The sequence below is a fragment of the Carassius auratus genome, chromosome 6 (genome assembly GCF_003368295.1).
Source record: "Carassius auratus strain Wakin chromosome 6, ASM336829v1, whole genome shotgun sequence".
Classification (NCBI taxonomy): domain Eukaryota; kingdom Metazoa; phylum Chordata; class Actinopteri; order Cypriniformes; family Cyprinidae; genus Carassius; species Carassius auratus.
Window position 1 is genome coordinate 5167169 of NC_039248.1, and position 15882 is coordinate 5183050.

Here is a 15882-nt window from a genome sequence, read left to right on the forward strand (position 1 = left end):
GGAGTGTCTGCTCCCGCAGGAGCCTTTCCTGTATCTCCCCACCGCCGCTGCAGTGTCTGCTCCCGTAGGAGCCTTTCCCGTATCTCCCCACTGCCGCTGCAGTGTCTGCTCCCGCAGGAGCCTTTTCCGTATCTCCCCACTGCCGCAGCAGTGTCTGCTCCCGCAGGAGCCTTTCCCGTATCTCCCCACTGCCGCAGCAGTGTCTGCTCCCGCAGGAGCCTTTCCCGTTCTCCCCACTGCCGCAGCAGTGTCTGCTCCCGCAGGAGCCCTTCCTATACCTCCTCACTGCTGTGCAGTGTCTGCTCCCGCAGGAGCTTTCCTACACCTTCTCCCTGCTGTGCAGTGTCTGCTCCCGCAGGAGCCTTCCTACACCTCCTCACTGCCGCGCAGTGTCTGCTCCCGCAGGAGCCTTTCCTGTACCTCCACACTGCCGTAGCAGTGTCTGCTCCCGCAGGAGCCTTTCCCGTTCTCCCCACTGCTGTTGCAGCGTCTGCTCCCGCAGGAGCCTTTCCTACACTTAAATATATATATAAAAAAAAAAAAAAAAAAAAAAAATAATAAAATAAAATACCACACATCACCTCCGCCTAAAGGCATGCCATGCATCTGAGGTTGCGGTGATAGCATCATGTATCGACAATAGCCAAGACGATATTAGGCCCATTCTCCAACCAACGTTTTTTATAATAATCATTAGGCGGCCTACCTTAATTCGGCCTACCTTAATTAATCAAACCGCTCCGTTATCCCATCTCAGCACTGCATTTCCCGCTCGCCCGTGCCCTCAAAGGACGATGTGAGCCCGTAGGTTTAAAAAAAAAAAAAAAAAAAAAAAAAAAAAAAAAATCATTGGACAAGCGAGATGATCGTAGTGCCGACTACATGAACTAGCAGTATTTAAATATAGTATTTATACTTAATACCAGTGTATCAGTACTTCCGAAAGTATATATATTTTTTTTTTTTTGATTATGGGCGATTCCATAGGCTCTTTTCGTGCACCTGCATGGTCAAAATGGTAAATAGTAAGCTCAGACAGTATAAAGAATCTTTCTCTTACTCCACCCATGCACGATTACATCGTCGATATGTACCATCGATCTCACGTGCTGACAATGACCACATCGCCGATACATGGCACCCATTTGGGGTACACTGGCACAGGAAATCCTAACTTATTTTTGCACGCTTAATTTCGGATACTATGACTGCACCAAGATTTTTTCGGACTCATTATCGGGAGCAGCTCATTGGATGTGCTAAACAATTATCCAAGTAAGCCTCACAGCGTCTACCCTCGTAGACAAATAAATCATCCTTAGTATCGAACTCCCTGCCAGGCGCTGCAAGAGGGCTCCCGGTTGAACCAACCTTTGCCTTCTCCATTCAACTATTATAAATCATCCTTAGTATCAAACTCCCTGCCAGGCGCTGCAAGAGGGCTCCCGGTTGAACCAACCTTTGCCTTCTCCATTCAACTATCAGCAAAGCTTACTCGTTTGACAACGCAAATATTCAAATCCTGCCAGATGCTTTCCCACTTAATCAATCTTGGACTTTCCATCCAACCACCAGCGAAGCTTACCCGATTAAAAAAGCCAAAAAAAAAAAAAAAGACATTTACCTATCGAACACCAATGAGTACATTGCAGCCCAAATAAATTTTCCCTTCGATGGCAAGATGTACCCATTCAATACCGCAAGTTACGCTTTCGCCGAACACTAACGGGCTCTTCGCAGATAAAACAATCTCATTTTTCCCTCCGATGGCTGGAGAGACTACCCATCTGGTGTCGCAAATTTTAATAAATATAATAAATGAAAATACAAATAAATATAGAAAATAAATAAATAAATAAATAATAAATAAAAAGACACCGGATGCTGGCCATAGCCTCCCGACCAGATAACCTTACCTTTTTTCAATCCTATGGCCGGCAAGGCTTCTCTCTTCGATGCCAAGAGCTTGAGCTCCCATCGGATGCTGACGAGAGCCTCCCGGCCAGACAACCTCACCTTTTCCATTCTGCGGCCAACAAGGCTTACCCGTTCGTTGCCTGGAGCTCACACTCCCTTCGGACGTAGGTGAAAGCCCCCGGCTACCTGCTTTTCCATTTCTGTCTTTCGTACGGAGAAGTTTACCCGCCCAACGCATGGAGTCAAGGCTCCCATTGAACGTAGGCGAGAGCTTCCCGGCTAGACAACCTTACCTTTTCCGTCCTTTGGCCAGAGAGGCTTAACCGTTCTATCCGGGAGCTAAGCTCCTGTCGGACGAAGGTAAGAGCCTCCCGGCCGGACAACCTTTTCCGTCCTTCAGCCAGAGAGGTTTACCCGTTCGATTCCTGGAGCTAAGCTCCTATCGGACGTCGGTCCGAGCCTCCTGGCTAGACAACCTGACCTTTTCCACCCTTGGCCAGCGAGGCTTACCCGTCCGATGTGAGTGCTCCCATCGGACGCCGGCGACAGCCTCCTGGCCAGCCAACCACGACCCTACTGTGTGTTTCAGGTTACTAACCTACAAGCAAGCTGCTTAAATGCTGCAAGTACCTAACACACAATAAACTCTCCTTCCTTCCTATGGTCACCAAGGCTAAACCATCTCTTGCCAGGAGTAGCAAACTCCCTTAAACGCCGACGACAGCCTAACGACCACGCAAACTTACCTTTTCCAACCTACGGCCTGCGAGGCTCACCCAGTTTGTCCCCGCCGGACGCTGGCAAGAGCCTCCTGGCCACCTATCGTTACCTTTTCTGTCCGCCATCCGGAGAGGCTTACCCGTTCGATGCGCGTGCTCCCTTCGGACGCCGGCGAGAGCCTCCCGGTTAGACAACCTTACCTTTTCCTTTTCTATGGTCAGCGAGGCTTACCCGTTCGATGTGTGTGCTCCCTTCGGACGCTGGCGAGAGCCTCCTGGTCAGACTTGCTTTACGTTTCCACCCTACGGTCGGCGAGGCTTACCCGTTCGATGTGTGTGCTCCCTTCGAACGTCGGCAACAGTCTCTCGGCCACACAACTTACCTTTCCATTTGACGGTAGGCGAGGCTTAACCGTCCGACGCCACGAGTCTCGTCCTCTCGCCAAATCCTGCAAAAAAAAAAAAAAAAAAAAAAAAAAGCTACCCTCAGCTACTCTCACATCTTTTAACCCCGTCTGGCGAGGCTTACCCGTTCGATGTTCTGAGTTTGAGGCCCCATCGGATGCTGCGAGAGTCCTCCCAGTCGGGTTTTCCTTTCCAACCCTCCCCGTCCGCCGAGGCTTACCCGTCTGTCGCGTGCGCTCCCTTCAGACGTCTGGCGAGAGTCTCCCGGACGGGCCTATGCTTGCCAGCCGCAAGTGAATCTCATCCAGCCGATGCCGTGAGTCGGGATCTCCCTTCGGATGTTGCCAGAGTCCTCCTTGTCGGCTGGCCCAAAAGCTTTTTATCTGCCTAACCGAGAGGACCCAGACGTCCGTCATCCTGAGTCTCAATCTCCTGTCGGAGGCTTCATGGGCCCTCTCGGTCAGCGTTAGGCCCTTCACCCACTGAATAGCAGGGGCTATCAGCCAGTAGGGCCCGTACGCCGACACCGTGACCTATTCCGGTCGAGGCAACTCGGGTCCTCCCGGTCGGGCACCACAACCACGCCGCTCCTCCTCATCGGCCGGCAGGGCTCACCGATCCAACGCCAAAAAACTCCAGTTGAGCATCGGCCCGAGCCCTACCGACCGGGCGCCAACAACCACGTAGTTCACTAGCTGCAGCTGGTAGGGCCTACTCTCTCAACGCCCAAGTCGCTCCCTCCGGAGTACGTAGGTCCTTCCAGCCTGCCAACGAGATAACTTCTCAGAAACCAAATCAGCCCCCGCCAGTACTCTGCTTTTTGGGGGGCATTCTTTAAACTGGCGGCTGTCCTCCTGTACATTTGCCTTTTTGGGGGGTACTCTAGCTTCGGGCAATTCCCGAGCTCGGAGCCCTTCCCCGGACAGCACGCCAAATACGCATACCATACCTCAGCTAATTATATGTAAGCGTGAACTAGTGAAATGTAATTATCTATGAAGATTCGGGAGGAGCGCGTCAGATACTTAGCCTAATCATCACAGGTGGACCACAATCAAGTAATCAATCCCACAGTATAAATATCGCTGACTTACCTCTATCCATTGACGGTTTATCAGCATCCCTCCTCCACCCCATCTCCTCACTTCAAGTTCACTTTACAATATACGGGGAAGGGGGGGTACTCTAGCTTCGGGCAATTCCCGAGCTCGGAGCCCTTCCCCGGACAGCACGCCAAATACGCATACCATACCTCAGCTAATTATATGTAAGCGTGAACTAGTGAAATATCAGAGATGCTGATCTTCAGAGGTACCCAAAGTATTACTGCCTTGAATTCAAAGTCATTTAATCTCAAACAACATTCTTAACAGGAAACTGATCAAACGGAATATAATCTTCATAATGTGCCTCACCTCTTCTGATCAGAAAGGGGTATGCCTCCGTTGATCCAGGAAATGATGTGAGGATGTGATTGGAGTTTGTAGTGAGCACATGACGCCTGCAGCTGCTTGATCTGAGACAGAATCTCAAACTCCTGAACACAGAAAGGAATGGAGAAACATGTGCACTCGTGACACACTAGCATTTGTTTTAAAACCTAGCTTTTCACTGAAACAATATCTAGGATGATTGTACTTACCTTTCTACGCTTCTCAAAGTTGATAAGACCCCCCTGTGAGCACAAAGAAAAGAGTTTTCATTCAAAAAAAATATTTAAAAAACATGTCGGAACTGAATAAAAAGTCTCTCTGTGTGTGTGTGTGTGTGTATATATATATATATATATATATATATATATATATATATATATATGAATTAATGTCTCACCTCTACATTATCACTTAGTGCGGTGTCCAACATGGTGAGAACAGTCAGATAAGTGCCCAGGTATGGCACCTCACCGCTGGAGGGGGTCTGCCAGAAAAACAAACTTGTCAAGCAAAAATGCAGTAACAGTCGAGATACTTGAATGTTTTTGTCACTTTTACTCACCAAGGCTGCATTTACTTGATACATTTTAGTAAAATCTGTAATATTGTGCAATGTTACTCCAATTTAAAAGAACTATTTTCTGTTTTAAAATGTTTTTTATTTGTTCCTTTGACGTTGAATTTCATTACTCCAATCTTCAGTTTCACGTGATACATCAGAAATTATTAAAATGTTCGAACTTAATTGTATTATTATCAATGTTGTTTCTTATGATTACAGAAATCTCAAAAGAATAGCATTTATTTGAAACCAAATTGCAAATTAATCACTTTCAGTAGATTTAATGCATCCTTGCTGAATAAAAGTGTTAAAATAAAAATAAAAAGATTTTTTACAGGAGCCAAACTTCAGAAAAGATTTTTTTTTTAACTTAAACAAATCTGCCCACATGCTTCCTCTTTTATTCACACACATCTTTTCCCAACAGCTGAGAGTGATTTATGCTGAGTATAAATATTTCAGGAACATGCTGGTGAAGCATACTATTGTCATACTGTGTCAGCTAGCATTATGGTAATACCCTTTTGGGTGTTTTTAAAATAATGAGTTGGCAGATTCACATTGAAAAAATGTTCATATCGGAAATGTCAAACTAAAGCAGCCAGTAAATGTGCTGGTGCAGATGCATACTTCCCAAAAAGAGTAGTTATTACCCATACACAACAGATGTATAATATTTTTGGCCTTAAATAATTCAATTGCACTACTTTCAGCAGGGGCTTACCATGTGCTCGGATGTAGGGCTGAGTCTGGGAGACTTTGGAGCGCTGTGAGTGTCAACATCAGCTGCCTGGCTTCCTTCCTAAATCAATCACACGAAAAGAATTGAGGTCAAATGGAGTGGGATAGCCAGCACAGAGATCAACAATGAATGTTTTGTTGTTATACACTGGACACTGCAGAACATTATGTGATGTTGTGCCTCCATAATGGTTTATCTGCCATCAAGATGCCTCTACATTTTTTTACGTCATCTTCATTTAGCTCTACTGATTTACTCTTTGCATGTGAACTATAGTGAAAAACGGTGTGGAAAATATTGAATGTTGCCTAGTAGCCTCTTTAAAGAAAGGGCATAAAAGCAGCCATGGGATGAGTCTTATCAGAGATTCAACACTGCTATCAGCTCTAACACGTGACCTTAAATCATTAGAGGGATCTGTTTGCACACTGTAGGCCAAATATTGATGGAAGATTAATATTATTATTATTTTTTTTAGAAATGTGTATTTTTCAATTGATCAAACATGACCGTAAAATTTTTATAATGTTCTTAAGTTAAAATCTTTCAGATAAATGCTTTTCTTTTCAACTTTGGTTATCAAAGAATCCATTTCATAACATTTACCAAATTACCTTCAAATATTTGAATAACAGTGTACGTGAACAATTTTAGATTAGAACAGACAGCAGGTTTAAAATAAGCTACTTTGTTAAAACTTACCTCTACAAGAATATCTCGATTGACCAGCACACAGTTCTCATCAGGAAATGTGTCACAGAGGTGATCGAAGGCAGCCATACTCTCCCTGAAATTACACCATTTATCCATTTAAATGTAATACATGTGTTGTGCAAATTTAATATGCGCACCTAACATTGCACTACAGGTTAAGCAACTATTCATGTAATGATCGGAAGACACTACCTGCTGATTGCTGCCCAAGTTTTCTTTAGCCGGTAAACAGCATTAGACTGAAGAGCAGATAAGATGGCTCTTAGAGAGGAGAAGTTTCTCAACTGATAGCACTCCTGAACATAAATGAGAATAAAAAGAACAAATCAGCTTTAAATAATACTAAAAATATATATAATGCTTAGGCTTTTACCCTTTTTGGATCAAATGTGTACCATCACAGGGTAATGATATCTTTAAATGTCCGTATCATTAAAAATTATTAAGTGGTTAGACTTAAACATGTCAACAGATCAACAAATCTGTGTGCAAAATGTTGTTTTGAAATCTTACAGAGCAGAGTGTTTCCTCATTAATGTCTATTATATAGCGCAAGATATATAAGAACTTCACTGTCGCTGCTGGTTGAAGCGACCCCAACAACGTGATACTCAGCCCCTAAAAAGCTCATTTTACCAGGGGAACCCCACCAAAAAAAAATATTTTATACTCCAGAATGCAATTTTTCCCCTCGAAACGTGATTGGGCTAGTATTGGTTAGCAATTGGGCAGGTTTTCACAAGTGCATCTGACACATTTCAGAATCCAATTTGCATTCACTTACTTAGCCTAGTATGTTCCATGTCTTATACACACCTGAGCCACAGAGATCCACTTCTCAATAATCTTTGCCCTGTGTGTAGGGCCACTGCGAGTGCAGGATGGGGAACCAGGAGGGGATGTGGAAAGAGGGCACAGCAGAGAGGTGATAACGCAGTTAGTGACGGCATTGAACTGGGCAATGGTAGCACGGACTGTAGGCGCTATATTTCGATTCTCTTTCTTGTCTCTTTGAGACCAAATGCAGCCAAGGCAGTGAAATGGAACCACTTTGACAAAGAGCTCCTGATAAAGAAACATAAGTAGATGAATAAAAGGCCTTAAATAAATAAAAACTAGCTTCAGTAAGTAAACCTTGACACATACAGCGTCTAATAGCGTGAGCTGCTCAGCAATGTCTCGTGCAGGGAAGGCCAGTACATCCCCAGTCTCTTCTGTGTCCAGTCTGTCTGTGGCATCTTCAGTTGTCTGATTCTCTACAGCAGTTGTGCTGGTTTCTGCTGATGCATCTCCGAGCCTTTCTGTTGAGTCATAAGATGTTATTTAGCACTGATTTTTTGTGTGTGTGTGTGCACATAAAATCTAAATTAGCTATTTTTTTAAGACTTGCCTTCCGTCTGAATTTTTTTTAGAAGTGCATCAGCTTGATGAACCAGACGTCTGAAACAGAGGCGATGACGCAGATGAATACAGAGCAGGAGAAGAGCCTGGTGACCTGGAGAATCCCGAAAATCCTCTTGATACTCGTCTAACCATAGCCGAATCAGACGAGGCAGAGAACTGCACAAACACACACACACACACACACACACTTTGTCAGCATTCTTTCAGACCAATTAACGAAGCTCTGAGAATCAAAATGAATAGACAAGATGAGTAACCAGTTTAACTTCACTAATAATAGATAATGAATGCGCTGGACAACCCGTTTTAATTTAAGGTTCATTATTGAACTATAATTGACCACAGAATATAATAACTGATAAGTCATAAACAAACAATCCAACCATTCTTAAACACGTGGATTCAACTCACCTTCTAACGCAGACACTGTTGTCCAGATTGGTAACCATGTTTTCTCTACAGAGACAAAGTAGTAAGTTAATATTCCTAAAACTCTTCCAAAAGAAGCTTTAGGATTATGAACACAAACAATTTCTGACACAAATCTGTCACAAGTGCTCTTTCAAGGTCTATTACCTTTATTTATGTTTCAACAAAACACAAAGGACTCTCATGGTTCAACAAAAGCACCTCTGACGTGAGACAAGTCAAGTGAAACCTGTTTTACAATGTGAGCTGCCCTCCTCTATTCCTCTGCGTCACTGATTTGTATGGTGTGATAATGTAATGTCACAATACCACAGTAATCACAGGTGCCTCTGGGAAATACTCTGCCTCATACTGAACTTAGAAATTTGGGCTTCCCCCTTCATTTGATTCACAGTCCCTGAGCTTTGTAGAATGTATGCCGTGTAAATTCCCTCATATATAAATACATTTTGGCCAGGTATCTCTTGAAAAGAGGTTTTAAATCTCAACGAGATCATCTTATTAAATAAAGGTTAAATAAAACATAAAACATGAGGGATGGCTGTCAGTCAATGACTTTATGAAGGTACCTCCAAAGGAAACTGACAGGCCTGCAATGCACAAAACGTCATGTCTAATGTGACATTTTTATTCCTTCTCCGAACAGTTAAGGCACAGGTTTGTGATATATCACCAGATGAAGGTATGATGGAAAGTTATGAAAACATTAAATCCATTCAGGTTTTGGAAACAGCCCATATGAGTTATAACTAACTAACACACAATAAATACATGACAAGCTACATACTTTTATATAAAGCAAAATGGGACCTAAAATTGTGTTAATTCCTCCTAGAATTATATGGAATTTGATGGAACAAATGTGGAATACTTTTATGGTTCTTATTGGAGCATGACAGCCCTATTTACTGTTCACTTTTACTGTACAGAAAACGGAAGCTTAAACAATCTGCTAAACATCATTTTTTGAATTTCATATGAAAAAACGAATTATTGTTTGGGTAGACTATACATATATATATATATATATCTATATATATCATATATATATATATATATATCTATATATATATATAGATATATATATAGATATATATATATATATATATATATATATGTCAAATTATTAAGAAAATGTGCTTAAGGTTCACCAAAGCTGCATTTATTTGATCAAAAATACAGTTCAAACCGTAATAATGTGAAATACATTTTAAACTGTAATTTATTCCTAGTATTTACACTTAGTATTTAGTGTCTGTGGCGAGTGGGGCGGGGCCGAGAGGCGTGAGGCCAGGTGTAGTGATTGGAGATGAGCTGCACCTGCGCCCCACCGCCGGTATCGAGTCCCACGTAGGAGATGGAAGGATATAAAACTGGAGCGACTATAGTGAAGGACGAGAGAGGACCAGGCCTGGGACATTATTTTATGTGTTTGCTTTTTATTTATGCGCACCAGTCGTCCGTGAGGGGCTGGTGCGCCGTTTTGCATTTATTTTTGAATATTAAAATGTTTTGATTGTGCGCCGGTTCCCGCCTCCTTCTTCCCGATGATTACGAACGTAGTATCGGTACAGTGTCTTATGATCCTTCAGGAATCATTGTAATATGCTGATGTGGAGCTTAATGTTTAGGTTTCTCTGATGAACAAAGCCTTAATAGTAACAGCATTTATTAGCTAGAAATCTTTTGTAACATTGTCTTAATAAATGTTTTTACTGACACTTTTGATGTCCTTGCTGAATACAAATATTAGTTTCTTAAAAAAAAAAAAGTCATACTGGCACCAAACTTTTGAAAAGTAATGTAAATGTTAGTTTAATGTCCCTATAACCCTCTGAGACAGCAATTATACTCTTTAAATTAGCATTTATGCTCACCTTTGAAACAGGAGTTCTATGAGAGCATTTGTGCAGGTAAAGGCTCTGTAGGTGGAGAGGAAGATTTGCATGTAGTCTGGGTCAGGGCACTCCGGGTTCACCAATTCTGTAACAAGACGCTCCAGAGTGGCTGCTTTAAGCCTGCGGACCTTCTGTGTGCGGTACTGCATGAAGCTGAAGGCAGAAGAGTTCTCGGGGGCATCAGGTGGGGGCTGGATGGGTTCTCGGTGAAGAGTGATGCCATAAATGGCCCCGTCTTCCACCTCCTCTCCCCACTCCTGCACCGGGTCCTGCACAAACAGATCATCACACTATACACCTTCAACCTTTCATTAACTTTGATATGATGCCTACTGCAACGCTATTAAACAAACACAGTGTCATCAAAAATACTCTATTTTGCAGTCCTGATACACAAAGTCCTGAACACAAAAAGGTGCTAGACACTGACCTAAAATTTCGCCTGTCCAGGAAGAATTATACAAATCAGGAGCTCTTTGGAAAATACAGGCAAATTGCTATCCAAATTACTAGTCAGGAGGAGTGAATACATTTTATCTTCACTAGGCTGAGAAGACAATACATTGTATATTCCATTTTCTTTCTTAGTAGATGCTTTTGCTTTTCCAACAAATTCATGTACAATATAGAGCTGTTAATACATGTTATAAGCAGATACACCAAACATTTTTACAGTTTTAAAAATAACAAAACCACTGGTTATTGATGCCCACTCAAGAAGGGCATTTTCATTTTAAGGAATGAAGAGAAATCATTTAATGTGTTTGATAGTGGCAAATCACCAAAAATACTCAGTTCTTTCTTTACAAAAATCCTCTTTGGTGGTAAACGAAGCCATGATTATTTGCATAGCAAATACCATATCCCATAATGAATAACAGCTGTGGGCGAATAAAAAACCCCTGATGATTTTAAACAAAGGCAGACTGTGTAACACACTGGAGTAAATTAAGTCCAGTGTTTTCTCTTCCAGGCACAACATGGTTGTTGTTGTTGTTGTTGACTATTTCAGATGTGACCAATACTAGATGAGCTCATAACAACTGGCTTGAGGACATATTAGCGTAATGGTGTCATCTGTCACAGATTCTTGAGACACCAGGTGTCCAACGATTTATATGCCATTAGTTAAAAAAATTCCACACCGAAATCTATCATAGAATTCAACTAGAATTATTTAACACCACATTTATTAGATTTTTTTATTAGACTTTTAGCTATAAAATCGCCTATTCTTAAAACATGACTTCAAAACATCAAGCAAATTGTTATAAATTGACATGCTCCTTTTGACTCGATCGACCAATGTTCGAACCTTTTGGGCAAACTTATTTTCTCCCTTTTCAAATTTCAAATCACATCAGAAAAGTATTTATTTTTTAATAAAAATGAAATAATCAAAACGTTGAAAATAAAGTATCAGCTAGGGTTAGGGTAGGTGTAGGGAGGGATTTTGTCCCAATAAGGTGGCATCCATTTAATAATTTGAATTTAAAATTGAAATTTACACTCTATAAGTTGTTATTGAATACTGTTTTATAATGTATTACAATGCTGAGGTGCAGATAATTGTCACTATTAGCAATAGGTAATTAGCATATCCTCCTGTTTTAACATATAAACAGAATCTAGCTATTTGCACTTAGTGTAATTAGCATCGATTGTTCCCTCCCCCAGCCCCCCGCGTATACAACACCCCCAACCTAAAACATCTTCCTGTGCCCCGTCATAATATACAGCATTTGAATATACAGCTGTTTTAAGTTATTTCAGAATATTACTGTATTTTTGATCCTCAAGTTCAAAATACTTTTTTGGAACATAAAAACGTACTGATCCTAAACTTTTGAACAAAACTAAGAAAAATACATTGTTTCATTTTTATATAAAAAAATAACTTATAATATGTCCTGACAAATGGATGAGGTGAATATTAAAAATTAAACCTTAATTGTGACACTTAGGAAACTGTTATCAATTATTGTAAATAATTTAATAATGTGTGATAAGAACTATGGCAACCTTCAACCATCATGTCTCCATCACATAAATGTATTTTATTTATTCATTCAGATAATTTCCCTTATTTGCAGCAGGACCTTTTAGTATAGCAACACCAGAAAATACGCTGCTGTATCGAATGCATGTGACATGTAAAATATGTAAAAGCCAATCACTGCTGTGCCCTGTTTTGTTCGAAGCCCCCAAAAATCACTGCTCTGTGCCAAAAGCTCAATTAATATCACAGAACATATATAAAGGTTGTGCTTCTCAGTAAACCAATGGCAGTCTATTCCTCTAACAAATCAACTGCTGTGAAAATCACAAGTGCATTCTTCCCAGAAACTCCAGTCAAGCAAAACAGAGAGCTTTCCAAGCCAAAGCCCCTTGTCTCCTCTAAACCTGTGCCATGGAACAAAACACAGGGGATGATTAGGGGAGGGAAAGCTGAAAGTATCACAGGTCAGCAGTGAAACAGGACACTGTATATATCTTCAATCTACAGGTGGGTCTAGAACAAACACAACATCAGGGAAAAGTGAAGTGCACCACACCCTCCCCTCAGCACGCATTACATCTAACACCTGGTCAACAGCTGATTAAACTCGTCCATAAAGCCAATATCACGACTAATTGTAAACCCACTGAGGTTTTGTGACAGTACTGGGATGTCCGTAAAAGAAAGGACCGGTAATACTGCATTTTCTCTGCCATTCAAATGAAGAGACAATAACACTGTGCTCCTCGCGACACACTGTAAAAGTTACAACAAATCACGTTTGCAAAGTCACCTTTTCTTTAGTCATTCTACCCTGTAAAATAATATTAAACAGAATTAATGCCCTTTATTGAAATATCTTAATTAAACAAGCAACTTACCATGGTGAACTCCCATTTTCTCATGTTTTCAGCTGTCTGATCAAGCGGTGTAATAATAGTTTAGACTTTCCATTAGCGCAGAAGAAAACGTTGTAAACTTTATTTCTCAGTCAGCCTTTTTAGTCATGTCTAGAGAGCTGCTGGAAATAACTGCGTAGTCCGATTTAATTAAGAACTCTAGTTACGATAAAGTCAACATACTGTACATTTCATACAGTACTACCTTTATTGTCATAAATTTATAGAGGTCTAAAGGAAAATGAAATCCGTGAAAGCGCTGAAAATAATTATCTTTATGACTCCGTCTGTGTTGAAGCTTTCTATGTAGCACACAGCGCACCTGTCGAGCGCTTTAAACTGCAGTGGGTTGGTCTTTTACCTCTACTATGACGTCTAGTGTGACGTATGGGCCGCGCTCATTAATATTAATTAGAAAGTGCGGCGCCTCATCGTACTATGGTCAAGGATGGTTTATTAATATTAATTCGTTGCGTGGAACGCCTCTGGAAGTTTACCAAGCGACTTCGCATTGCTGAATTAATATTCATAATCTAAACCTTAGGCATAGTAGGAGTCATAATGTGAAGTGTGGAAGTATGGAATTCAACATTACTTCATTTTTAATTGAAAATTAAGATTATGATTGAAATACTTTATTTTGCCATGTAATTCTGGGAGTTTCTGGTACAAAATACAAGACTACACATTAAACTAAAGGTATACACAATTAAAGTTGCATCTAATTTTCTAAACAACTCATTCAAAGTAATAAAGCAGTTCAAACATCTAAGACTAAGTGAAATACTTTCATTTAGCAAGCAACACAATTTTTATATTATCAGTTTAGCAAGTTGGACTGTTTGTCCAAATGTATTCCCATATCTTTTTTTTTTTTTATTAGTACCTATTGTGGCAGATTAATGCTGAATCTTAAATATTTCTTTCTTAAATTTACATCATGATCTTTCATTATTTATGTCAAGGTTTAAATCACATTGTACTGATCCACTGGCAAATAAAACTGCAGCCCATTTTATCCAGGAAAGTACAAATGACTCAGATGCCACCATGCAGATCCTTAAATGAATAATGCTGAAAATTGTATGAAATGCCTTTTTACAAAGCCCATACACACACACTCTGAATGATACAATGAGCAGTTTGTTGGTTTCTGGGTATAGTTCATTAATGTCTTTCTGTTCTTTCTGACGTAGATCTGTGAATGTGCAATGGCATCCAAGCAGGCCACCCCACGCTCAATGAGACACTACAACATTACAATAGGTGACGCACACTACTGAGCTCTTACTGAGAGACCACAATCACCCCCATAAAACTATTAAAGCATATCCACTAACAAAACCACTCATTACTATGACAGAGGTCACATGCTGAAGTGTGTGCATTCACAAACTCCAAAAAACACACACTTTTACTTCATTTTAAATCAAGAAATTAAATTTAAATACATAATTTCAACATGAAATTCACTGGTGCAACAAATTAATGCTTAATGCTAGGTAGAATAGCTTGAAAAATGTAAATGCTAGCAATGTTAAAATATTTTTAATTATTGACAAAATTAATAACATTCTTGCTAGTAATAGATACATTTTAAAAATGTAAGCAATTTTTATATGTAATGTGACACCTAAACCACATTTTCCTTTTAGTTTTATTTATGAAAACATACACTAATGCTCAGATTTTTTGGGGGGGGGTCAGTAACCATTGAATTAATAATTTGGATCAAAATAGAGTAAAACAGTAATATTGAGAAATATTATTACAATTTAAAATAACTGTTTTATATGTAAATTTATTATAAATGTAATTTTGAAGTGAAATTTTCAGCAGCCATTACTCTAGACTTCAGTGTCACATGATCTTTCAGAGATATTTCTTATATTTTTATTTGCTCAAGAAACATTTCTTATTATTATCAATGTTGAAAACATATTTTTTGTGGAAACAGTGATACATTTCTTCAAAATTATCCTTTGTAACATTATAAATGCTTCACAGTCACTTTTGAACAATTTAATGTCTCTTTGCTTAAAAAAGGTATCAATAAAAAAAGAAAAAAAAAGTTTGACCGGTAGTGTAAATTTGACAAAAGTGGATGCATGAATTTACTTATTGCAATCAACAAATATACATCAGAGGTTTAGAAGGGATAGATATACTCTTTGCTGCTTCACTGTTGTTCTGTCCAAGCTCAATTTTAGCTAGCTCTGGATCCTTACGCTTTATACAGCTTTGCATTAAAGAGCATACTAAATGAATAAATGCAAATGTAATTGTCAGCAGATCATCATCAGCACTCACTGACCTCACTGTGTTCCTCAAGGTCCAGCAGATGGAAGCTCCTGAGCCAAACGCCGGGCTCCTCGTCCATCTGCACATCCACATGATGCCCAGTCTGGCACAGCAGATTCCTCATTCGTTCAAATCGCGCTCGCAGACCCTTCTCTCCACCAGACACCACCAGAGAGGACCTCATCCTCCACCTGAATTATACACCAACTTCCTCCAAGAGCAGCAGATACATGTCGGGAATGTTATTTGGCTTCAACAAGCATTCAGTAACAGAAGTGTGGAGCTTCTACTTTAATAACCAAATTACCTAACTAATAGTTAAATAACTAACAAATAAATTGATACATACACAAACATATGTCTTATTCATTTTATGATGTAACATTGTTTGAAATTTTTACAAATTAACTTTTTCTTTTTTTTTTTTACATTTGTAAAATTAAGTAATTCAGTAAAATTA

The 15882-nt window shown here is 40.1% G+C and overlaps 1 protein-coding gene across 5 annotated transcripts in view; it reads right to left on the reverse strand.

The window, feature by feature from the left end:
* Positions 1-15882, reverse strand: part of rgl3a (ral guanine nucleotide dissociation stimulator-like 3a) — a 33661-nt gene that overhangs the window by 11198 nt on the left and 6581 nt on the right. For 4 of the 5 annotated variants that reach the window (XM_026257560.1, XM_026257562.1, XM_026257572.1 and 1 more), the window contains 12 exons: positions 15436-15633; positions 10203-10492; positions 8308-8352; positions 7883-8052; positions 7639-7793; positions 7309-7557; positions 6685-6788; positions 6481-6565; positions 5761-5838; positions 4872-4958; positions 4684-4716; positions 4457-4578 (listed from right to left, as the gene is read on the reverse strand). In XM_026257560.1, coding sequence (XP_026113345.1) covers positions 4457-4578; positions 4684-4716; positions 4872-4958; positions 5761-5838; positions 6481-6565; positions 6685-6788; positions 7309-7557; positions 7639-7793; positions 7883-8052; positions 8308-8352; positions 10203-10492; positions 15436-15606 — 1589 coding nt within the window. In that variant the 5' untranslated portion in view covers positions 15607-15633. Of the gene's footprint in view, positions 1-4456; positions 4579-4683; positions 4717-4871; positions 4959-5760; positions 5839-6480; positions 6566-6684; positions 6789-7308; positions 7558-7638; positions 7794-7882; positions 8053-8307; positions 8353-10202; positions 10493-13103; positions 13453-15435; positions 15634-15882 lie in introns of those variants that run through there. The other variant, XM_026257579.1, reaches the window with a different exon arrangement.